Source organism: Alnus glutinosa, chromosome 1 (genome assembly GCF_958979055.1).
Source record: "Alnus glutinosa chromosome 1, dhAlnGlut1.1, whole genome shotgun sequence".
Lineage (NCBI taxonomy): Eukaryota > Viridiplantae > Streptophyta > Magnoliopsida > Fagales > Betulaceae > Alnus > Alnus glutinosa.
Genome location: NC_084886.1, coordinates 20,715,154 through 20,738,448, shown reverse-complemented (window position 1 = coordinate 20,738,448; position 23,295 = coordinate 20,715,154). Strand labels below are relative to the sequence as shown.

Below are 23,295 nucleotides of genomic sequence, written 5' to 3'. Positions count from 1 at the left end.
AAACTTACAAATGAACTTAGGCCAGAGGAACTCTGACGATTACAAACTTAGACTTAGAAACACTGGAATGAAACATTACAAGTGTATGGCTTATGAGAGACAAGGTTGGATTACAAGTGTTTGGTTTAGCACTACGTAACTAGCTCTGCCTTGAACTTCAGACTTCTGCTTCTTAAATAGACTTGGGGGAGAGACTTGATTGCTGGAATCACAGGATGCCAGCACGCTTAGTGCTTGTCAGGCGTGCACCGAAAGTTGCCGAAAGCAGATTCCTTCTGCTTTTACTTCAAGTGAATCGCACCGAAAGCAGAGTGAACTTTGGTGAATAGTGAAAAAGTCACTATTTATGAATTGTACTTTAGCGGGTGGCCGACAGAATACTATTTACTTCTGTCTTTTTGTGCCTACGGAAGTAAGCATGCCTTAGTCATCGACGTAATCATCATTAAAGGGATCATAGTAATCAGGTGATATTACGTATGCACATCACCATGTTCATCTATGCTCACCACTTATGGCATCTTGACTTCTGTACCACCTGTCAGGAATGGGGATATAATGACTGTGATTTTGAAAAAGCGATTTAGTGTCTTTTATCTCTAACATTCTTATTAAATTTTCCTTTTCTTCGTTAGAGACTTTTAGAGACTTAATGGTTTCCTTAGCTTTGCAATCCTTTGTAAAGTGACCTGACTTACCACACTTATAACAACTATCTTTGTTGTTCTTAAATCTTCTTTTCTTAGGTTTTCTCTTTTCATTCTTATAGAAATCGTTTGGCTCAAAGCTTCTTTTCTTGAATCTTTTAAACCGTTTCTTATGCTTTCTATATTCTTCATGCTTACGAGACTTCTTATGTTTCTTTGATGGTGCTATCGAGAGTAGACCATACTGCTCACAGAAATTACCAATTTCATACTTAGCCTTTTTCTTATCCTTATTGACTTGGTTTGATATTTTCATATTGATACACATCTTAAGACCTTCTTTTTAGATATCACTTATGATATTCCCGTAAGTGAGATTATCATATTTTATCACATTGTTCTCATTGACTAAGATTTATTTGATCTTATGGGCAAAGAGGTGAGGCAAACCGTTTATGAATTTTTCAATTATACCAACCAGTACCTAAACTCCATAGGGAACCAGTTGGATAAGATTGAAGAAAAGCTCGATAATAAGCCTTTTGCAAACGAGAAACATAAGCCTTTTAAGCAAGAGAAGCCTATAATCAAGTTTTCAGAATTAAAACCGGGAACTAGTTTAAAGGTTAACAAAAAGAAGTCCCTTGTTGAAAAAATTGAGGAAATGCTTAAGGATTTGGTTAAGACCAAACAAGAACAGCCCGGTAGTTCCAACTCTGTGTCTGTTGCTAATATCCCTGAGTCTTCTGAAAGTTCATCCGAAACAGAGTCCTCTTCGGAATCGGAATCTGAATCTGATGAAAACATCAGAAAAGTTGAGAAAGCCGTTTTAGCCCTAAAACTGAATAGGATATATAAGCCTAAGCTTCCTTCAACAAGTCTCACTAAGAATTGGTATCCTAAGCCTACCCCTCCGAATATCCAATTTGAGAAAAGAAGCTTCCAAAGTCAATTTGCAGATCTGCTGATAAACTATATGAGTGAAATATCGATGGCTTAGCAGAACAACAAATTCTTGATAAGTTAACCCATATGACCATGGTTTCTAGCAGCTAAACCATCGATATTTCACTCATATAGTTTATCAGCAGAGACTGCAAATTGACTTTGGAAACTTCTTTCTTCAAATTGGATATCCGGAGGGATAGGCTTAGGATACCAATTCTTAGTGAGACTTGTTGGAGGAAACTTAAGCTTGTGTATCCTATTTAGTTCTAAAGCTGAAAGGGTTTTCTCAACTTTTCTGATGTTTTCATCAGATTTAGATTTCGAATTGGACTCTGTTTCGGATGAATTTTCAGGAGACTCAGGGATATTAGCAACAGACACAGTGTTGGAACTACTGGGCTGTTCTTGTTTGGTCTTAACCAAATCCTTTAGCATTTCCTCAATTTTTTCAACAGAAAACTTCTTTTTGTTAACCTTTAAAGTAGTTCCCGGTTTTAATTCTAGAAACTTGATTATAAGCTTCTCTTGCTTAAAAGGCTTATATTTCTCTTTTGCAAGAGGCTTATTATCGAGGTTTTCTTCAATCTTATCCAACTGGTTCCCTATGGAGTTTAGATACTGGTTGGTATAATTGTTTTGATCAATGACTTTCTTTATATATATATATATATATATATAACACAATATTAAGAGCAAATGCATTTATCCTATCGCCGGACCCGGATGTATATTTTCTTCCAAATCGTCGCTTCCAGTGTAGAACAAGGCTGAAAACCAGTCCTTGAAACCAAAACAGCAACCCCTTTGACAAGAAAACATTTCATGATTTGTTTGACAAGAAAGAGTGCAAAAGTAATTGGATAACTCCAGAGTCCAGTCCTGTATAAATAGCTGCATCCACCCTATTGTGGCTACACTTGAATAATGTCTCCAATCACGTCCTCTCCATTCCTAATCTTCATCTTCACCTTCCTCTTCCTTCTGGTCGGCCCCGTGCCACTAATCCTCGCCGGCAAGCCCCACGCCATCAGCTTCCGATCCCCCAATCTCTACCCCGAAGGCCTCGCGTGGGACCCATCGGCCCAGCACTTCCTCGCGGGGTCCATCCGCCAGCGTAAGGTCGCCGCCGTGTCCGACGCAGGCGTCGTCGAGACCTTAATCTCCGACTCCTCCCTCCCCGAAAACGTCAGCGTTCTGGGCCTCGCCGTGGACTCCGCCAAACGCCGTCTCCTCGCCGTTATCCATGCCGCGGACCCACTCCCCCACTTCAATGCCCTCGCCGCCTACGACCTCCGTTCCGGTAACCGCATCTTCCTCTCTCTCCTGCCCTCAGACGACGCCACCGCCAGCACACGTCAGATCGCGAACGATGTCACCGTGGACTTCAGAGGCAACGCCTACGTCACCAACGCGGCCGGAAACTACATCTGGAAAGTCAACGCCGACGGAGACGCTTCCATCTTCTCTAGATCGCGGGCCTTCACGGCCCATCCCGTGGACCGCGACGCACCGTTCAGTCACTGCGGGCTCAACGGGATTGCTTACGTCAGCAAGGGGTACCTCCTGGTGGTGCAGTCCAATACGGGGAAGATGTTCAAGGTTGACGAGGAGGACGGCACGGCGAGGCTGGTGTTGTTGGACGAGGATTTGACTATGCCGGATGGGATCGCGATCCGGAGCGACGGCGTCGTTTTGGTGGTGTCTTCGAGTAAGTTGTGGTTCCTGAAGAGTCCGGATAGTTGGGGGGAGGCAGTTGTATTTGACAAAATTGACCTCGATAGCGAGGGGTTTCCTACTTCGGTGGCAGTGGGAGCTGAGGACAGGGTGTACGTGTTATATGGGCATGTCTTGGAGGGTATGATGGGGAATGTGGAGCGGGAGAGGTTTAGCATAGTGGAGGTCAGCTCAGAGAAGGAGAGTGGGGAAGAGAAGGTTTGGGTGTATGTTCTCGTAGGGTTCGGTTTGGCCTACTTCTTGTTCTGGAGATTTCAGATGCGCCAGCTTGTTACCAACTTGGACAAAAAGACCAATTAATTGTAGCATTTTCAATTTTTTTTTTTTGTTTTTTTTTGTTTTTTTGTTTTTTTTGTTTTTTTATCAAAATTCTAATAAAAGCAGAATGGGTTTTTCTGGCTAAGCAAGTTACGAAAAACGGCCACAAATCTAGTAGTGATTTGGTGGATTGTAAATTCCAATTCATAGTTTGGAGATAAGATAAACGAAAATCTAAGCTTGTGAACAAAGCCATCATTCAAAATTTAATAAAGGATCATCTAATGTCCTGTGGTCAGGGGAGAGTTGCTTCCACCAGAGGTCCTATAGAACTTAGAGATGGTACCGGTGGCGGCAAGGGCGGAAGGTTTTTCTCCTTTGCCGATGGTTGTTCTGGCGATATCTTGATTCCGTCCTCATTTTTCGGCTTTGACAACCCGGCCTTTTCCCTAAGCATGTCGAGTTTTTCCCTTATCTTTCTCCTGATCTCAGGTTTCACAACACGTGCTTCAGCAGGATCTGTTGCGCCACTCATCAGAGCCCCAGCAGTCAAATATATCATCATATCTCTTCGTGACACACCCAAGTTCATCGGAGCTTCTAATCTCCGTTCTTCCTCACTTTTCACCTGCAAATAGGGTTTAAAGAATAGTGATCTTAAGCTGTACAAATCCTAATTGTCTTTAACCATAGTGATCTTTAAGTATTACAAGTACAGTATAATATCTGTGCATGCTCATCGCAAGTTTGTGTCAAGATAAAGCCAGAAAGAAAAAAGTATTTGAAGTTTTCAAAATTGGCCCCAATGCCTGCAACACTAGGAGGCCATTCAATAAATTTGACATTATTATTTTGGAAGGGAGAGAGTGGGGAGCAAACTGAATATTGATCTGAAGTTAACCTGTATACAAACACTGGTTCTTTTCCAAAATAACATTTGGAATAAGATTGTTCCAAATAATTCCATCTTGCTTACAAATGAATTCCTCACTGGGACTCTTTGTGAGACATCAATTTGAAGGCAATAATTTTGTTGGGCCATAGCCACCAAAAGAGGAAGAGGACAATAATGGAAAAGAAGTTAAAAACTCTAAAATCCCAACCACTGGTAAAAGCCACAAACCCAGAACTTGTCTTTATCACAGCAAATCCACCTTCATATGCCCCATCAGTACTTACAAATGCAATTAAGTCAAGAAACCTACAGATAAATCAGTCGGAGCAACTTAAACTACAGATAACTTTTATTTTGACACTGCTTTTTAAATAAATTTCACCATTACCATAGTAGAACATGTTTTTGCAACATAGGCAAGTAACTGATGGCTACAAGGTAGAAGAGGGAAGCAGTTGACAGATATCTGGTTCAGGAGTCCAATGCTCTGACAAAGTTTAGAGCATCTTAACTTGAGGAAAACATATGATAAGTACTCAAAATTAATGACATGAAGCCTGAAGGTTTGTCCTCAAAAAATAACACGAGAAGGCTTGTCTTATATTTGACTAGAACCTCTTTGGTGGTAGTAGGAAGCAATGATAATTGTCAACATCTTTTGATTTTCCAAATCAAAATTTTTTCAACATGAACTGTAAAATTAAATGATATCCTGAAGTTATCATAAATTATTCACTATTATTTTACATGGGACATTCATTTATTGGTTAATTAGATAATATTGACTTTCTATAACAGGTGCAATCCACTCCATAATGCCAATTATCTAACTGGTTCAAACTAATATAACTGAAAAATTTTAACCTTAGGTGCAACCAAATTATCTGCAAGTATCTAGCCTCACATAAACCGGGCCCAATTGACTGGCATAGAGAAACATCCTGGATACACGAGTGCATTCATAAGAGCCACAAGGGAATGAACAAAACAAGTATTTTTTTTTTCCATCATTTTTTAGAAACAGCAGAAAACAAAATAGCAGGTACAAAAACACCCAAAATGAAAGTTTAAACAATTACATAGACTACTACATGCAAGATTTTGTGAATAGAAGATTTAATTGATATGCTTTTGGATGCATTATATAGAACTGTTATAACGATACAGTGTTGGGAAATGGACAATTCAAATTCAAAATTCAAATCTAAACCTATTAAAAACCATGGAGATAATATCTTATCAAGCTTAACTACATACCAAAAAAGATATTATCACCAACAAAATCTTTAGTGACTGAGATATGAAACATTGGGTATGATATGATCAATTTTGCAAAATGTGCAAAAGCTACAAAGCACTCAAAAACAGACCTTGATCGACCTGTTCTGATATCATGTTAGAGTGTCCAATTCAAAAGCTTAAACCAGCGATAGAAAGACCAGACAAATACATTAACCCCAACTAAGACCATATTCGATTTATGTGGGATTTCCTTAACACCCTCTCGCACGTGTAAAAGCCCAATCGAAACCTAAACAAGACAAATGGTCCAAGCCCAACTGAAATAGATATGAGACAAATGGGCCTGACGACCCAACCAAAATCAAAAGAAAGACAAACTGGCTAAGCGCGTGGATTCAATAATAAACAAATGGGAGAGAGATGCACCAGATCATTGCGGTGCATCATATCTCAATCGCTACACAAACAAAACTCAAAGAGCCTTAACCAAGAGTATTGCTTTAAACACAGAGAAACAAATGTTGAACTGCCTCCTTAATCTATAAGCCTAGGTTGAAAATATCAAATTTTTGCAGGTTACTAATCTATCTCTGGCTGCCCCTTTAATGATTTGGATGAAAGCTTCTTCAGTCTTAGCATTGGAGGACCAAACCTGAGGGTGACGAAGAGTTGGAGAGGAGGAGGGGTGGGGGGGAATTCTTGAAAAAAAAAAAAAAAGGACTTTTAAGCCCAAAATATATATAGCACAGTGGCTCCCCTGATTTTATGCAGACCTTCCTCCAATTTAGGCTCCTGAGTTTCCCTTTCATTTCCCTCCCCATACGCCACTGAGCCAATAAGACCTTCCAAGTTGTTTTCCTTCTCTTTTCTCAGCAAACAGCAAAGCAAATAGAACAAAACTAGAAAAATTATCCCCACGCACCCACTGTAGGGACCCCATTAGAGAACTAAAAATGATCTACCATGGAAGCATCCCTAAGGCAAGCAATGCTAAACATCTCTGGAAACGCTCCCTTAAGGGGTAAAACCCCACACCAAACGTCATGCCATAAATTAACCTTAGAGCTGTCCCCCACCTCAAATATTGTAAAACTAGAAAAATCCTCCCAACCCTTCCTAATGAATTTCCAAAGCTCCACTCCATATGACCCATTGACTCCATTAGAGCACCACCTGCACCACTGACTCCCATAATTAACATCCACTACCAATTTCCATATGTCCTCTTTCTCATGAGCAAAACACCATAACCGCTTTCCCAAAAAAGCTTGGTTGAGTATGAACAAATTTTGAACCACCAGACCCCCTCAGAAACCAGAGAACACACCTTAGACCAACTTACTAGGTGAAATTTGACCTCTTCGCCAATACCTCAAAAAAATTCCAGCTGTAATTTCTCAATACAATTGCCTACGCTCGCCGGAGAGGAAACAAAGACATAAAGTGGGTAGGCAAATTAGACAATGTGCTCTTGATCAAGGTAATCGTGCCTCCTTTAGATAAGTACAACCGCTTTCAACTAGCCAATCGACGTTCAATCTTCTCAATATTGTATTTCAAATAGGTTTGGCTTTAAACGACGCACCCAAAGGAAGACCTTGACACCTCATAGGCAAAGAGGAGACCTTGCACCCCAAAATCCTAGCCAAACTTTCTACGTTATTGACATTACCAACAAGAACCAATGCCGGCTTAGGCAAATTAATCTTCAAACCCGAGACAGCTTCAAAACATAAAAGCAAACAACGTAAAAGATGAAGGTGATTTGGGTTAGCCCCACAAAAAAAAAAAAAAAAAAAATATCATCTGCAAATAAGAGATGAGAGATATCAATCCCACCATCATAACCCCCCGATGCCCTCAGCACTAGACAGCCTGAGACTTGTCTTTCCCCCGCCTAGAGGAGATACCCCTCACCTCATAATTAATGGATCATTCTAAATTTAGAAGCTACCTTCTGCCCTTCACCTTCCGGGGGGTAGACACTGGGTTAGAGGCCCTTTATGCCCTCAAATCAGAAGCCCAAGGCCCTCCCAAATCCAATCCAGAGATAACCGTAGGAGCGGATGGAGGAGGAACCATACCTGAATCTACCGTAACAGACCTAAGACTGTCGGTGACCGGGGAATTTTGTGAGCTTTGATCTATATCTGACCAAATTTTTTGGTAATGGTTTTACCTTTTCAATCACCTAATGCACTAATCATATTTACATACTCATATTTCTTCACTTGAACTCTAGAAGGAAGAGTTTGTCCTAAGAATGCCCTCACGATGCCATTGACCGTGTCTTTTCTTCTTTCTTTTTTAGTGCAATAGGCAAAAGTGTCAGACAAGATACAAAAAAAGAGGTTAGACAAAAGAGTTTTAATATAATTAGATTTTATATTTATTGGGAACTTTTCAATGATTTGGAGAGTTAGAAAATTTACATTAATCACAGCAAAAAGAGTTTGTATAGAAATTTTATTGGATTAATTTTGTTGGTTATTTCATGGTTGATATTAATAAAAGAGAAATGATAAAAATACATCTCTAACACATCTTCTACACATCTCATTTTCAAATTCACCATTGGATTTTTGAGACCCAAATTGGGTCCTACAAATTCAATGTTGGATTTGAAAATTGATTGTATGGAGATGTGTGTGTATCATTTCTCTTAATAAAAATATGAAATAACACAATTTTTTTATTTTTTTTTTAAGCAAAGCAAACATAGTTTCAACTTGTCCAATTAGTTTGTACAGAGATTATAAATATAGGTATTAAGGAGGGTTGACTTAATGTACAAAAGCCTGGAAGGAAGTATAAAACAAATCTACATTAAAAAGTATGATTTCTTTTTTGATAAGAGGGGTATGTGGAGCTTCGCCCTGACTAGATCCCCAGGACAATGCGCAAAACGCCCCCTCCACATAGGTTGGGTAAAGCTCGGGCTTTCGCCCATGGGCATGGTCCCAAGGAATTGTTTTCACTCAAGGGGTCGAACCTTAAGTACAATAAAACAAACTGATGCTATAAAATATGAGTGTTAAGCAGGGGGTTTGCATTCTATTGTTTCATATTATGTTTGAGCTTTATTTCTAATAGTATTACTTTACTAGTCTGGTCCCCAAGATAAAAATCTTGGCTCGACCACTGAACCTGAGAATGCTAAGACTAAAGAAGCTATTATTCAAAGCATCTATTTTCTCATTTCAGGGTATACGAAAATTTGGATATTACGATCACAAGATCTTAAAATCAAAAGATCTGAAATTCAATTTTTAAAAGCTCACAAATATAGTGCAACTACAATGCAACCTCGTACAAAATTCATGTATAAGTTTCCTAGTGAATCTATTTAGAACTAATGCTGAGTCACATTTTACTTGGTTTTGAGGAAAGGCACAATTTTATATACATCAAAAACTGGACTTAGAACACTAAGACAAATCAGTTGGCCAAATCACCCATGAATATTTATTTGGGTTACACTCTTAGGCATCATCCTGATTTACTTTGAATTTATGAATTTCACAAATATCATCGCTGATAACACATTGCTCTTTAAGTCAAAATTTAAGAAACAAATCAGAGACCAATGCAGAAAAAAAAAAAAAAAAAAAAAATGTGCAGATGAATCGCATATTGTGTCTCCCAAAAATGGCAAACTCAGAACCCAATAGACAAATTACTAAATTATTTAGGCAATTTGATGCCACTTTATTTATGTTAGAGCTTTTGTGTTAGAACCTGAAGAGGGAGAACGGTCCTCGTGGTTATGATCACTGGCCGTTTGATGGGGAAGCCCTTTTGGCCGAGCTGGGCAGGAAGTGGGCCTCCCATCGGCTTCATGCTGAAGAACGCCATCTGTACCTTCGGCGAGATCACCGGCAACAAGCTTCTTACACAGTTACACTGACTCTGGGTTTCAGAAGCAGAGCTGAGCTAAGAAAGTCGCAATCTTTTCACGAGCTGGCTGCACAGGTGGAAATTAGGCTGGGCGCCGCTCGCCTAACTCGTCTTTCCACAAAACTTGCTGGGCCGAAGTCCTGACTGAAGTTTGGGCATATTGGGCTCAGTCTAAACGGTCTATCTTCTTTTCAGCAATTCGCCCTGAACTGTCTCAATCTTATATGGATGACAATTTTTAAACAACCTGGGAATTCGATACAAAATTAGTAGTTTAGAATTGACTTATATAGTCTTTTATCTGCATATCGATACAACTTAAATCAGACACACAACATTTGGGACTAGTAATTTTTTACATAACTCGCAAACTCGACATGAACCCAATACAAAATTAATGAATTAAAATTGAAGGATCTGACACATTTAAATTAAATGATTCAAATAAAGATTGACTTATATAATTTTATATCCATGTTTCGATATGACCCGAACCTGATATATATATGAACACAAGTTATCACCCCCTGATATCTCCTGAGACATGAGTGTACAAGTCGTAGTGACTTATAGTCTGTTTGGATGAAAGAAAAAAAAAGAAAAAAGAAAGTCCGAGTTTTTTTTTTTTTTTTTTGAAATTCGATCATTTGAATAAAAATCGCACGTAATCCGAATTAAACCCGTTTTCATTACAAATTTCAAGCAAAATAACGAATTCCAACGCATTGGAAACACATGAAGGCTGAAGAATGCTTTCGCTTTCCATTGGTTTACGCGTGAACCTTATTTGAATGGAAAAGTGGTGTACAATCACTTTTACACCACTTTTCCAATCTACACCGTCCATTTTAATTTGCTACAGTCACGCGTCAGTTATTTTTCATCTACACCATTGATTTCAAAAATCTGGTTACAAGTTTTCACACCCAATAAATTCTGGACAAGGGTGAATTTTGGTTGCGTGTGTTGCGTGTACATAATGTATCGGTCAAAGTGGCAATGACAACTATGAAATTTTTTTCTCATCCAACGGTTGTTGATGGACAAAATTATTCAAAAAATCGAGCTTACCGTGAGCTTCCATGCACTGGATTTTTTTCCCCTTCAAATATACTTTTGCCACCTTGGTAAAAAAATCACCCCCTTTTCCTCATCCCACCCGTCTGTCTTCCAAAACTCGCTTTGTCCATTATGTTTGTTTTTTTTTCACAGATTCATATTTATTTATATTAAATAAAAATTATTTATTTATAATTTATTCATATTTATTTATATTAAACAATAATTATTTCAATTATTATTGTACACTAATTTTCATAACTCTAATCATTCTTCACAACTTTTTATATCTCCAATCATTTCCAACCATAGTTTTCCGTGAAAAATAATCTCATACAACTCTCATCCAAACATGATTTTAAATACAATTTAAATTCTTCTCATCACTCAAACATCTTTTATTTGCCTTGAAATTCACACACTAAATAATAATTGAATTCAGATTTTAAAAGTCAAACACCCAAACGCACCATTAATCTAAAACATTTTCTTTCCTCTAATCATTGAGTCATATACTCTTCATCCACAATGTTCATCCTTGCACGCTCCCATGCACCACCATGTTCTTATCATTTTTTTTATTTATTTATTTTGTTTTTTTGTAAATTTAATATCCAGAGTATGTAGACTCTAAACTGTTGTGCTGGAAGAAAAGTCAAACCAACACACAAGTTGGGATTATCCATGTCAACCGTATAAAACTCTTAATGAGTAGGTACTTGGTACACAATTAGGCTTGGAAGCTGCCTCATCCTATTCATCATTTTTAGGAGGGGCTCACTAAGACATTGCTTCTAGCTATATTTGGAAGTCCATCATCATCATCATCATCATCATCATCAAATGTTTTGACACCCCTACTGCCAATACCTTCAAGGGCAGGGGCAGTTATACCTCCAAAATCTAAATAAGCAGATTTTGAGGTGTTGGCACCATGATTTGAAGCCCCATGTAGAGCAACTAGCAAGCTCTAAAGCTTCAGGTGGAGCTGGCTCTAATATGCAATCTCCATGGGAACTACGTTTTCTTTTTATCATCCCCATCATCAAAAATATCACTTTCATTATTTAATACTTTATCTCAAAATGGGTCATTCATATCAATCATCTCTCTATAATCATCCTTCTCCTCCACACCTTCACCCTTATTTTACTACATCATTAGCAAATGACACCAGATACAACACAACCATTTGATGCCTTACATGTCTTAGAGCATTCACAGCAGCTTTCCTACAATGAGCTATGTTCCCTAAATTTAGGAAAAATCTCAAAAAAAATCACAAAAATTCACTTACAGCAACTTTCCTATATTTTTCTATTCCTTGCGAATGCTACAATGCAATTCAATACACTATAACATTCCCAAGTCTTATTATAATAATAATAATAAAAAAATTCTCTCTCCTTTCACACAGCAACTCTTGTCTTGCTTTTTCTTTGTTCAACCCTGCCACCGTCCTTTAGGTCGAGATGAGAGAGAGAGAGAGAGAGAGAGAGGACAGATGGAGACAAGAGAGAGACAGCCGCACGCATTGCAAAGTGTCTTCAGCCCCTGGGAGCCCGTTCGCCACTACAGCGACTTCTCCAACACATAATGCGTGCACCTTCGCACCACACCATCTTCGGCGCCGGCGCTCGTAATCGGTGAACGAGTCGTCTACGAACTACGAAAGCCAATCAAGCTCTGCCACGTTGTCGCTCTGCACACTGGAATCAGAACAATGAGAGAGAGAGAGAGAGAGAGAGAGAGAGAGAGAGAGAGAGAGAGAGAGAGAGAGAGAGAGAGAGAGAGAGAGAGAGAGGAGACGAGACGAGAGTGACGGGCGAGAGAGGAAGAAGACGAAGATAGTAAAGAGAGAATATATATATATATATATATATATATATATATATAATATTTTATGGAATAAAGTAAAAAGAAAATATTATTTTAATGATATGGGGAAATGTATAGGGAATCTTTCGTGGCGTATATTTGGAGAGGGAAGCAACAAGTGGTTTTGTTTCTTATATTTTAGGGAAAATGGTTGGGTAATTGCTAGGAATGATTTTACATGGTTTTGTCGTTTACTCAACAGCCATTGACGCACACGACAAGGATGACGATGACATCACTCCATTGAGGACGGGGATGTCGGCGCCACCTACCCCCAATTACGGGCATGAAGCCCAACGTTTAGAAGTCCTTGATCAGTAGCAAAGCAAAGAATGAAAGGAAAAAAAAAATAAACATAAGGAAGGAGCAGAGAGAAGTGGAAGCAATGTTGGGGTGTGGGATGTAATCAAACTCTACGCTCTGACAACTAAACATCATGATAAGCACACATATAAACAGGGTTTATATGTAAGCAAGTCCGTAGGGGACCCTTAAACCCCAAGGGTAAGGAGCGTGCATATAAGACCTCACGTTGTAGTGAATAAACCAATTGCATGTCACCCCACCTATGACCATCTCCATACTTTCAACCACGTTAATGTCCCACTTGGTTACAAGCTCATGTTATTGAGCTCGACATTAGCTGTCATTCATGAATGACTTAAAAACAAAAGGATTTTATTTTATTTTACCAATGTGGGACAATATACAACAACTACGTAGATATTTTATTCTCCATCAAAAGTCATGGATGGATAAAAGAGAGGGACCGAGAGAGAGAGAGAAATGGATTTCACAGAATTGAGAGAAGCAATAGAGGAGATGGAGCTAATGGACGGCCATGCCCACATTATCGTCACTCTCGAACCCACCTTCCCTTTCATCAGTGGCTTCTCCAAAGCCAACGGCAACACGTTCAACTTAGCGTCCCATTCCCTCTCCTCTACTTCGACTACATTTTTTAGGCTTTTTACAATGTGAGAATGGGGTTACGTTGTCCCTTACGGCGCACTTTGTTGTAAACCAATCAAACTTGATAGATGTATATCGATTTTTTGTGGCCCATTTCTAACTTTGTTTCATTCTTGAAAATCAATTCCATGTTTCATATTTCTATAGAATTAATTTCTACACTCTTTTAATATGTCTTTGTTTCAATGGATTGTTTTCAGCTAACATGCAAATTGCCACATTTCATTCAACAAGTTTAATAGAAAGAAAGGAAAAAGAAAACATATATATGTAAATAATGTGGTCAGTAGAGGACAACGTGATAATGGTTTTTTGTGCGTATTCCATTGCGATTTCGTTTTTTTTTTCTTGAAAAAATAAAACGAACGATACAAACGCTTAATTGTGTTTTTAAAAATCATGTTTTTAAATCGTTATTTTTAAATCGCTCTTATTGAAATCGCAAACTCAAACATACCCTAAATTTAATAACTTGAAATGAGTCAATAATATTATAACTTGTTTTGCTAATGTTATTAATGAATATACATAGGCAACGTGTATACTAGCTGTGTTTGCATCTATTTTTGTTTGTGGCAATTTCGATGGTTTGATAAAGTTTTGAGATGGAATTGACGGTTTTGAAAAGTGTTTTTCGAAAATGTAAAAACATGAGAATTCATTTGGTGGGGCCCACTGCGTACAAAAGGAAGTTATTGATGTTTCGAAAAATAAAATAAAAAATGGAGAAATATTTTTATGTAGGGTAAATGTATAATAATTCCCTGAGTCGAAGTGCCTTTTTAAATTGATATCTTCTTCTTCTTCTTCTTTTCAATATTTGCTCCTCAAGTTTTTCGTGAATTTGAAAACAGTCCTTCCGTGATTTTTCCATCCATTTTCTCAACTTCTGTTGGTGCCGCGTCAGCCTCTTCGCCACATCATCTTAAAATATTTTTTTTTATTATATTAAAAAATAAATTTTTAATTTGCTACCCTTGGCTAGCCCTTCCTAGCTTGGCGTCGAGAGCTCATCAGCTCTTTAGCAAAGCTCTCGATTTGACCCCAAATCAGTCACAACCACCACATGTAGTCTTTGTCTTCATCTTCTTCGACATCACCATCATCATCTTCGTGAAACGCTGTTTCCAGACACAGAAACTCTGTTTCAGTTTTCCATCCTCATCCTCCAAAGTGATCTCCCTTGAGAACTCATAATTAACATCAACCTCAACAAGAACCCTTGCAAACCCTAATTTGATTTGATCCTCAGTAATTGAGTCCATAAACTTTAGCTTACCTATTGCACTGGGTACATGACTGAGGCACATCGGGCTCCAAAATTCAATTGGAAGATGGATTAATTTAACCTATATTGGAATCGAAGACATGAATAGCTTCAACAACTGCATACCAGTTTGCCATATGCGTAGGATGATTGGTTTATTGATTATATGCCACATTTTAAACTCCAGAACCTCTGTAGATGGAGATGACTCTGATGACGGTACATTCATTGGGGGAGCCTTCACTTATTGTGATACTCCAACATCACCAAATTCCTTCTCACTCTCAAAATTCTCCTCATTTCCACTGTCCCTTATACTCTGCTCATCTTTCCCCAAACTTCCCTTTTGAGCGTCAACCGTAGAATCAGAGCGATTTCACCAAATTAGCTCTTAATTGATGATTTTCTCCAATTTAGAACCCTAATCGTAGTTTCTTAACTGCTATTGAGACTCGATTACCCTAGCCATGCCAGTTGTCAAAGGAAGTGGAGCTAATGAGGAGAGAAATCAGAGAGCTGAAAATGGAATTGGCGAGGGAGCAGCCATCCCCCAAGCTACAGAAGTGTTGGTCGGGGGTAGCCAAGAAAATAGATCGCATACTTTGAAAGCCAAGAAAATTCTTTAGGGTTTCTCTGCAAATCTCTCAACCCAGGTTCGATCATTTCCTTTGATTTCACCAGTTTCGTATTGGATCTAAAAATTCTCACAAACCAATCATTTCAATTTATTCATGTTTCAAAGATATTAAATTTAATTATTACGCCTTTCTTGAAAACCAATTAGGAGAAGAATATGTTTGGTAAATTGACTTTGATTTCTTGGATCTTTTAGGTGATTTTTGTATTGGTGTGAAATGGGTGCCTTTATATCGAAATTTTGGTTCATGTTGTTTCCCGCGAAGGAGTACAAGATTGTGGTGGATGGGTTGGATAACGCCGGAAAGGCCACAAACCTGTACAAATTACACTTGGGTGAGGTTGTCACCACGCACCGGCCACCCCCTCCCCAAGGGGGGTGGTTGCCATAGGCCGGCAGCCACCCCCCAAACCAGCATTTTTCATATTTTTTTTTTATAAAAAAATAAATGATGTAATTTTAATTTTTTGATGTAATAAAAAAATATTTTAAAATGATGTGGCGAAAAGAGTGGCGTGGCACTAACGGAAGTTACGAAAATGAACGAAAAAATCATAGAATGACTGTTTTCAAATTCTCGTTTTAAAAAGACGCTCCGATTCAGAGATTTATTATACATTTACCCTTTTATGTAATAATAATTTTTACTTTTTTTTTTTTAATAAAAAGGTATCAATAAAAATGTTGTTGCATGATGGTTATCCGGTGGCCCTCGCATGAGCGGTCCTTGTGGGGCTGTTGGATGGCCTTAGCCACCATTACAGGCCGTCATACGGTGCTGGTGATGTAGTGGCTGGTGGCAAAAAATAAAAAATTAGAGAAATATTTTATGTAATAAAATATTTTTTTTAAAAAAAAAAATTATGAAAAATGTTATTGCATGTTAGTGATCTGGCAGCCCTCGCATGAACGGCCCTTGTGGGGTTGTTAGACGAACTTAATGACCATTACGGAGTCGTTAGACAGTGTTGGTGGCACAGTGGCCGCCAAATAGCATTGGCACCCACTATGTGGCTGCTAGACAACCTTGGTGATCACTCGGCCACTGCGCGGTTATTAACATATTGTTCTCCAACCATTATCCCCCGTTGCAACTTACGTTGATATTGCTGCTTTTATGTTTTATTTTACATTTTTTTTTTAATTATTTTATGTTTTTGCTTTTGTATTTTTGTTATTTTTGTGGGTTTATGTCTCCTTGAACTTATGTGGCGTTATCTAGAAGAGACACTACAAAAATGCATATAAATAGCCACGTGCAATTTGACACGTGTACAGTGTCGTACACGTGTCAAACAGTTAGACACGTGCATTTTGACACGCGTGAGACGCGTGTCAGATGTGCAAGTCATTAACTGTACAATTTGACACGTGTATTGAGATACACGTGTCAAATTTGACACGTGTATGAAAATACACGTGTCAAACCGGTTTAACACGTGTATTGTGATACACATGTCAAACTGACAGACACGTGTCAAACCGGTTTTTTTTTAAAAAAAAAAAATTCCAAATTGAATTTTTCATTTAAATAAATTTTTAATTTAATTATTTAATTGTATTTTTAAATTAAATTAAAAATTCAATTTGGATTTTTTTTTTTTCAATTTAATTTTGTTATTGGTTATTTAAAATTATTTGGTTTAATAAATTTTCGTTATTTCAAATTTTATTATTTCCGACCACAAATAATGCAATATTGATTTTACCCAAAAACAACACAAAATCATATTACACAAACCAATAGTTAATAACGTATTTGTTAACTACGCAAATATTTACAAATAAAAATTAATTACACAAAATATCTACAAATTTTAAGGGCGTCCCTGCGAATCACGAGGTACCGTCCCAGGCGTGTTCTCGCCAACCGGCGATTGCTGCACAAGGAATGGTGTAGCGGGCGAAGGTGTAGCGACAGTGGAGTGCTGGCTCAGCCGTCGTCCAACAGGCGACAACGTACCAACCGTTGTCGAATTACCTGCAAATAATATAGACAATTAAAGTATATAATATTACTTGCAAAATTAAAGGGGTAATTAAAACAAATTGAAATTAATTTTGTCCTATACACAATATAAATCATACCTGCAGATGCACTACTAACAGACGACGTACTACCTACGTGTGCAGGTGAAGACTGAGTACCAAGACATGGTGCTGATGCTCCCATGGAGGACATGAAGACCTCAAACTGTCGCATGCGCTGCTCCATGGCGTCGAACTGCTGCATGCGCTGCTCCAACAGGTCATTCCTCACTCGCTCAGCCCGTAGCTCCGCATGGATCTCTTCTATCTTCCGAGCGTGTTCGGCCCAATCCCGAGATGTGCCCTGAGATGGTCCCCACTGTGACCGAGGCCTATATGAGAAACATGTCCCCCGAACAGGTGTGACGTTCGGCCCAACCTGCCGAACCCTCCCTGCATACTCAGGCCTCCCAACCGCCTGTTCGTAAGCGTCATTCGGTGCCCAATGCACCGTGTCTGCGGAGACGCTTTGCGTGGCGGCTGGATCACTAGATAAACTCTGCGTCATCCTCTCCTGTACGTCGTCAACATGAAAAACTCATATATTGAATAATGACATATCACACATAATTTAAAAATATTAGTAAATTAAATCAGTCGCATACGCATAGGACCCGTGTACGTTCGTTCATGTAAGTGCCGTCCTTCCTTGTGTGGGTCTTCACGAATGACGCGGCGCGAGTGGGGGGCGTGCCAGATGTACATGTCTGTCTTCATGCAGTTGACATATATAACAAACAGATAGCGATAAAAATAATATAAAGAAAAAAAAACAATTAGCAACAAATATTAAAAACATAAACATATATTTTTTCATACCTCCTTGTGATTAAATCTGGCATAACTTTTAGATCCCGTACAATGGGGAAGGTCATTCTGCTCCCGCAACCTCTCCATCCATTCAGAGGTTGCCTACGCATTGAACATGAAAATAAAAATGTAAGCATTGACACACTTAAATTAAAACTAAAATTAAATGAACTGTTATTAAAAAACCACAACATTTTTTTGGCCTACATACCATTTTATGCTCAGTGCACCAATCTCTCAGCAGGAACTCTACATCTGTTGCGTCATACTTCGCAAAAAAATTCTCCGGCATTCTCGCACGGATACTCTCGGGCGTGTCACCGTCTCCAATACATAGTTTGGTTTTGAACCTCGACTTCCACAAGCGGTGCTTACCGCCAATATCATTCCACGCCTCCTGTTGTGCCCTGCGCGTGTCTACTGATACAGGTAGATAGAACTCCTCCTACACATTCAATCAAAGCATTATAGGTTTAAAAACTTCAAGAAAAACATTAATCTCAAGTTTAATTCAAATAAATAATTAAATTATATTCATAAACATACTATCAGCGCGTCCCACATTGCCTGCTTAATCTGCTTATTTACCCTCGCCCATTCGTCCCGCATGTGTATGTAGGACCCACTCCTGATCAGCTTGCCCTCAGCCCGCCAAAAACGATTGCAGGCTCATCCTACAGGTTGTATAGCAGCATTATACTGCAATACAACCTTCTTCCCCCTCGGGAGCACCCAGTTTCTCGCTGGGTCCTCAATCACCACATAATAAATGGTCCCGTCTGGGTTGTACCCTAATGAAAAAAATATTCAACATTTAATTGGTTAACACTAAAGAACATATATATATATATATATATATATATAAACAAATTGTAAATTCAAGTTATTTTTCTATCAAACCAAAAATGAAATTTTTGATAACATAATATGAGTTTTAAGGATGTTTAAATATGTACTTACCCATCAACCGAATGTGGTCAATCGGTATGTGCTGGGTCGCTGGGTCGCCTGCAAGCTCCTCGCCAACCCCTCCCGCTGGTGGAGGCTGCTGATCATCATCTGAATCCATATCCTGGGGGCTACCGGGGGCCAAATGATCGGTACCCAACATCGCAACGTCCTCCTCATGGGTACTCTGGCTCCCCCCTACATCTGGCATCTAACTATCACCGGAAAGTGGCACCTGGCTCTCACCAGATAAAGGCATCTAGCTCTCTACATGCCCCGGGCCCTGACTCGCCCCCGATGCTGGCATCTGTCTCGCCCCCAAAATCTGGCCCTGCATCGCCGCCTGTGCCGGTATCTGTCCCAACCCCACAGCCGGCATCTGCATCTTCCCGGTCTGTGACAATGGAAATCTACCATCCTGCGTCTCACTATCAGGGTTACACGTCGACGGTACACTATACGTATACGGAAAGTATGGCGCATAACCCTGTGACCCCATCCCCTCTCGCACCCACCATCGATAGGCGTTACCCGGTTGGGTGAACCCTATCTGAGATAATGTCGGCAGCTCCGACAATGGAAAGCTGCAAGGTCCAGCTGTGCTGGTCTGCCCGTGATCTGACGTGGGCACGGCCACCGTACCCGGCAACAATGGTCTATAAGCCCTGTCTGGGTGGTGTGGCCACGCCGCAGTATATAATGCCGTCGAATCAGTGGGCGTGGTCATGGGGGGCACGGGTGGGCGAGGTGCCCGATATGCATAAGGAGGGGGTCTCTGGTCCATTAATACCTGCGAACAAATGTAGACAAATTAATTAGAATATATTTTTAATGAATATGCAAATTATACAACGAAATTTATGCAAATAATAAAAATTTGTATTGAGTTCAAGCGAATTGTACAAACAATATATATATATATATATATCAGTCAAGTGTATTGAGTTCAAGCTAATTATACTCACAACAAATACATCAATCATTGTATCACGGGAGCTTCAATCGGATCAATGTCAGGCCTGTCGTACTCGAATTCATCATTCGTATCGGGTAGGTCATCAGTGGCTAGTACGAGCGGTACGCACTCATGGTAGGTTGTACCATCCTCATTACTCCCATCCCCCTGGCCAACGTCGTACACGTTGCGCGGTTTGGTCCTAACCGCACAAACCCAATTTCGGTTCCTTCCATCTTCGACGTAGAATACTTGATCTACCTGAGATGTAAGCACGTACGGCTCGTCCTGAATCAGTTCTCCCCTGTGGACGAGGTGATTGAAGTTGACAAACACTAGGCCATACTCGTCTATTGTGAATCCTCTGTCCATCGTGGGGTCTGTCCAATTGCACTTAAACAGGACGTACGTAGTCCTGTCATAGTACTCAACCTCAACTATATCGGTTAACTGCCTGTAGTACGTTTCGCCTTCAACGGTAGGAACACATACGCCGCTGTTCTGAGTCCTCATTCCCACATCATGGGCAAGCGTGCGAAACAATTTCCCATTTACCACGTACCTGTTGTACTTGACTGCTGTCTCCTTTAGCCCTCAACAACGCAAAACCAAGTTGTGGCCCAATTCCTCCCTACGTTGATCGTCCAGGCCATCGACCTATGTTATAATTACAAATATTAAACATCACATTGGGTAATTATATTGAACCCGCATAAATTTTTCCAATTTCAAAATTACAACTATTTCCTTACATATACACGGTACCATTCGCAGAACTGCTCATGATGTTCTGCTTCAATAAGAGCCTCCGTAATGCGACCTCTAGTGCATGATTGTCTAAGCGCGTCTTTGTGCATCCTACATTCAGCGTATACAATTATGTAATAATTGTTATTAATACTTTTATTCGAATTCTGTTAAATATATAAACACTACTTACGTCCGCAAATTGTGAAACTCTTCAGAGTTGAACACAATATAACGATGAATCTGGTGCATTATCAACCGGTTCAGGGTAACATGCGTGCCCGCACCCTTGGATCCATCAGGATTTCTCTGAGGTCTGTTGTGGAATGTTGGTGCGTTATTCAGATACCTTGAACAGAACGTTACCAGCTCGGTCTCTATATACCCCTCTGCAATGCACCCCTCAGGAGCCGCTTTATTGCGCACAGTAGACTTGAAATTCCCCAAACTCCTGGTGTACACACATACACGACAATTTAATTGTCGTCAATTAGGGTTACAATTAAATCAAAATATATATTTACATATTATTTTACCTCTCTGCCGGGTACATCCATCTATACTGCACGGGTCCGCCGAGTCTACACTCGCGCACAAGATGCACGACCAAGTGGACCATGCTGGTAAAAAACCCTGGAGGAAATATCTGTTCTAGCTTGCACAAAGTGATACAGACGTCACCCTACAGTCGGTCCATATCTTCTTGTGATAGCTTGGTTGAGCATATGCCTCTAAAAAATGCAGAAATCTCCACAAGAGGTCTAACAACTTTATCAGGCAATGACTTACGCAGTGCAATTGGAAGAAGCTGTTGCATCAGTATGTGGCTCTTCAAACCGGAAATTGTACGGCCCTTGAGCCGAACATATCGTGAAATGTTCGAGGCGTATCCGTCCGGGACCCTCACATTTCGAAGAACCTTCAAAAAATTTTCTTTGTCCTCTCTAGACATGGTGTGACAGGCAGCGGGAATATATGTTTTACCATTGGCGGCCGTGAACGGATGCAACTTAGGTCTCAACCCCATTTCCTGCAAGTCCAGCCGAGCTGCCAAGTTGTCCTTCGTTTTCCCTTTTATATCCAAAATAGTGCCAAGTATATTGTCCATGACATTTTTCTCTATGTGCATAACATCAAGATTGTGCCGAAGCAAATTGTCTTTCCAATACGGCAATCTGAAAAAGATACTTTTCTTCTTCCATATAACATCGGAACTCCCTGCACCCTTCTTCCGCTTCTTCCGCTTCTTCTGCTTCTTCTTCTTACCCGCGGTCTCATCCCCAAACGCAACTCCGTCCAACTGTTGGAGGACCTCGTCTCCGCATGGCACAATCGGCGCGCTGTCAAATTCTTCAGTACCGTCAAATGTTCTCCTGTTCAGCCGCCACAGATGTTCAGGCAGCAAGTATCTCCTGTGCCCCATATAGCAAAATTTGCATCCGTTCTTTAAGCGTATAGAACTTGTCGATTACATACAGCAAGGGCATGCCTTCGCACCCCTGTTAGACCAACCAGATAAATCTGCATACGCTGGCAAGTCGTTTATTGTCCACATCAACTGGGATCGCATAATAAAATTTTCCTTCTTTGAAGTATCGAATGTTCGTACCCCTACATTCCACAGTTCTAGCAACTCATCAATCAATGGCTGAAGGTAAACATCAATATCCATACCTGGTGAGCTCGGTCCAGGGATAACCAGGGACAGGATGAAGGACGACTGTTTCATGCACATCCAAGGTGGCAAATTGTACGGCACAAGCATTACGGGCCATGTGCTGTGGGAAGTGCTCATGTTCCCAAATGGATTAAATCCATCTGCTGTCAAACCAAGCCGGACGTTCCTACTCTCTGCCATAAAATCTGGATGTAAAATGTCAAACGATCTCCATGCCTCACCGTCGGCTGGGTGCCTCAATACGCCATCCCTAGTGCGGCCTTCTGCATGCCATCTCATATGGGGCGCAGTATGCTCAGACATGAATAACCTCTACAACTGTGGGATGAGTGGAAACCACCTCAAGATCTTCACCGGGCATTTTTTTCTCGCTGATATGACCTCACCATCCTCATCTATATGTGTATCAGCCCTCCACTTAGACTCTCCACATACGGTACATGAATCTAATTCTTTATTGTCTTTCCAGAATAACATACAGTCATTACGGCACGCCGAAATCTTCTCATACCCCAGACCCATGCCACTTAGAAACTTTTTCGCCTCATACGTGTTATCTGGCAATGCCTCATCGCAAGGAGGCAACAGCTGATTGATAAATTCGAGAATGTCTGAAAAAATCTTGTTACTAATACCTCCAACGCACTTCAAATTGTACATGTGTACAGTAGCACTCAATTTACTATGCTTTGTAC

General features: G+C 39.9%; 3 protein-coding genes and 1 long non-coding RNA gene across 4 annotated transcripts; 1 reads left to right on the top strand and 3 right to left on the bottom strand.

Annotated features, from left to right (window-relative positions):
• The first annotated feature begins 2,281 nt into the window (after positions 1 to 2,281).
• On the top strand, positions 2,282 to 3,732 carry LOC133876694 (uncharacterized). Its single transcript, XM_062314952.1, has one exon. It carries the CDS (start codon positions 2,520 to 2,522, stop codon positions 3,627 to 3,629), a length of 1,110 nt encoding a protein of 369 aa, XP_062170936.1. The 5' UTR covers positions 2,282 to 2,519; the 3' UTR covers positions 3,630 to 3,732.
• Positions 3,733 to 3,737: 5 nt separating this feature from the next.
• Positions 3,738 to 9,730, bottom strand: LOC133876703 (uncharacterized). The gene is made up of 2 exons (XM_062314960.1): positions 9,463 to 9,730; positions 3,738 to 4,215 (listed from the first exon to the last, which is right to left on the bottom strand). The coding sequence occupies exons 1-2, from the start codon at positions 9,577 to 9,579 to the stop codon at positions 3,883 to 3,885; spliced, it is 450 nt and encodes a 149-aa protein (XP_062170944.1). The 5' UTR covers positions 9,580 to 9,730; the 3' UTR covers positions 3,738 to 3,882.
• A 7,444-nt stretch (positions 9,731 to 17,174) lies between these two features.
• Positions 17,175 to 18,410, bottom strand: LOC133863118 (uncharacterized). The gene is made up of 4 exons (XM_062299111.1): positions 18,282 to 18,410; positions 18,068 to 18,169; positions 17,523 to 17,976; positions 17,175 to 17,415 (listed from the first exon to the last, which is right to left on the bottom strand). The coding sequence occupies exons 1-4, from the start codon at positions 18,357 to 18,359 to the stop codon at positions 17,252 to 17,254; spliced, it is 798 nt and encodes a 265-aa protein (XP_062155095.1). The 5' UTR covers positions 18,360 to 18,410; the 3' UTR covers positions 17,175 to 17,251.
• Positions 18,411 to 18,488: 78 nt separating this feature from the next.
• Positions 18,489 to 19,974, bottom strand: LOC133863191 (uncharacterized). The gene is made up of 3 exons (XR_009899372.1): positions 19,233 to 19,974; positions 18,819 to 19,063; positions 18,489 to 18,717 (listed from the first exon to the last, which is right to left on the bottom strand). It is a non-coding gene; the product is annotated as an uncharacterized LOC133863191 (long non-coding RNA).
• Positions 19,975 to 23,295: the final 3,321 nt, after the last annotated feature.

Coding starts and splice junctions, on each gene's coding strand:
- LOC133876694 (XM_062314952.1), top strand. CDS start 2,520: ATGTCTCCAATCACGTCCTCTCCATTCCTAATCTTCATCTTCACCTTC.
- LOC133876703 (XM_062314960.1), bottom strand. CDS start 9,579: ATGGCGTTCTTCAGCATGAAGCCGATGGGAGGCCCACTTCCTGCCCAG. Junction 4,216..9,462: donor GGACCGTTCTCCCTCTTCAG/GTTCTAACACAA, acceptor CCCTATTTGCAG/GTGAAAAGTGAGGAAGAACG.
- LOC133863118 (XM_062299111.1), bottom strand. CDS start 18,359: ATGGAGAGGTTGCGGGAGCAGAATGACCTTCCCCATTGTACGGGATCT. Junction 17,977..18,067: donor AACGTACACGGGTCCTATGC/GTATGCGACTGA, acceptor GACGACGTACAG/GAGAGGATGACGCAGAGTTT. Junction 17,416..17,522: donor TGTTAGTAGTGCATCTGCAG/GTATGATTTATA, acceptor TATTATTTGCAG/GTAATTCGACAACGGTTGGT.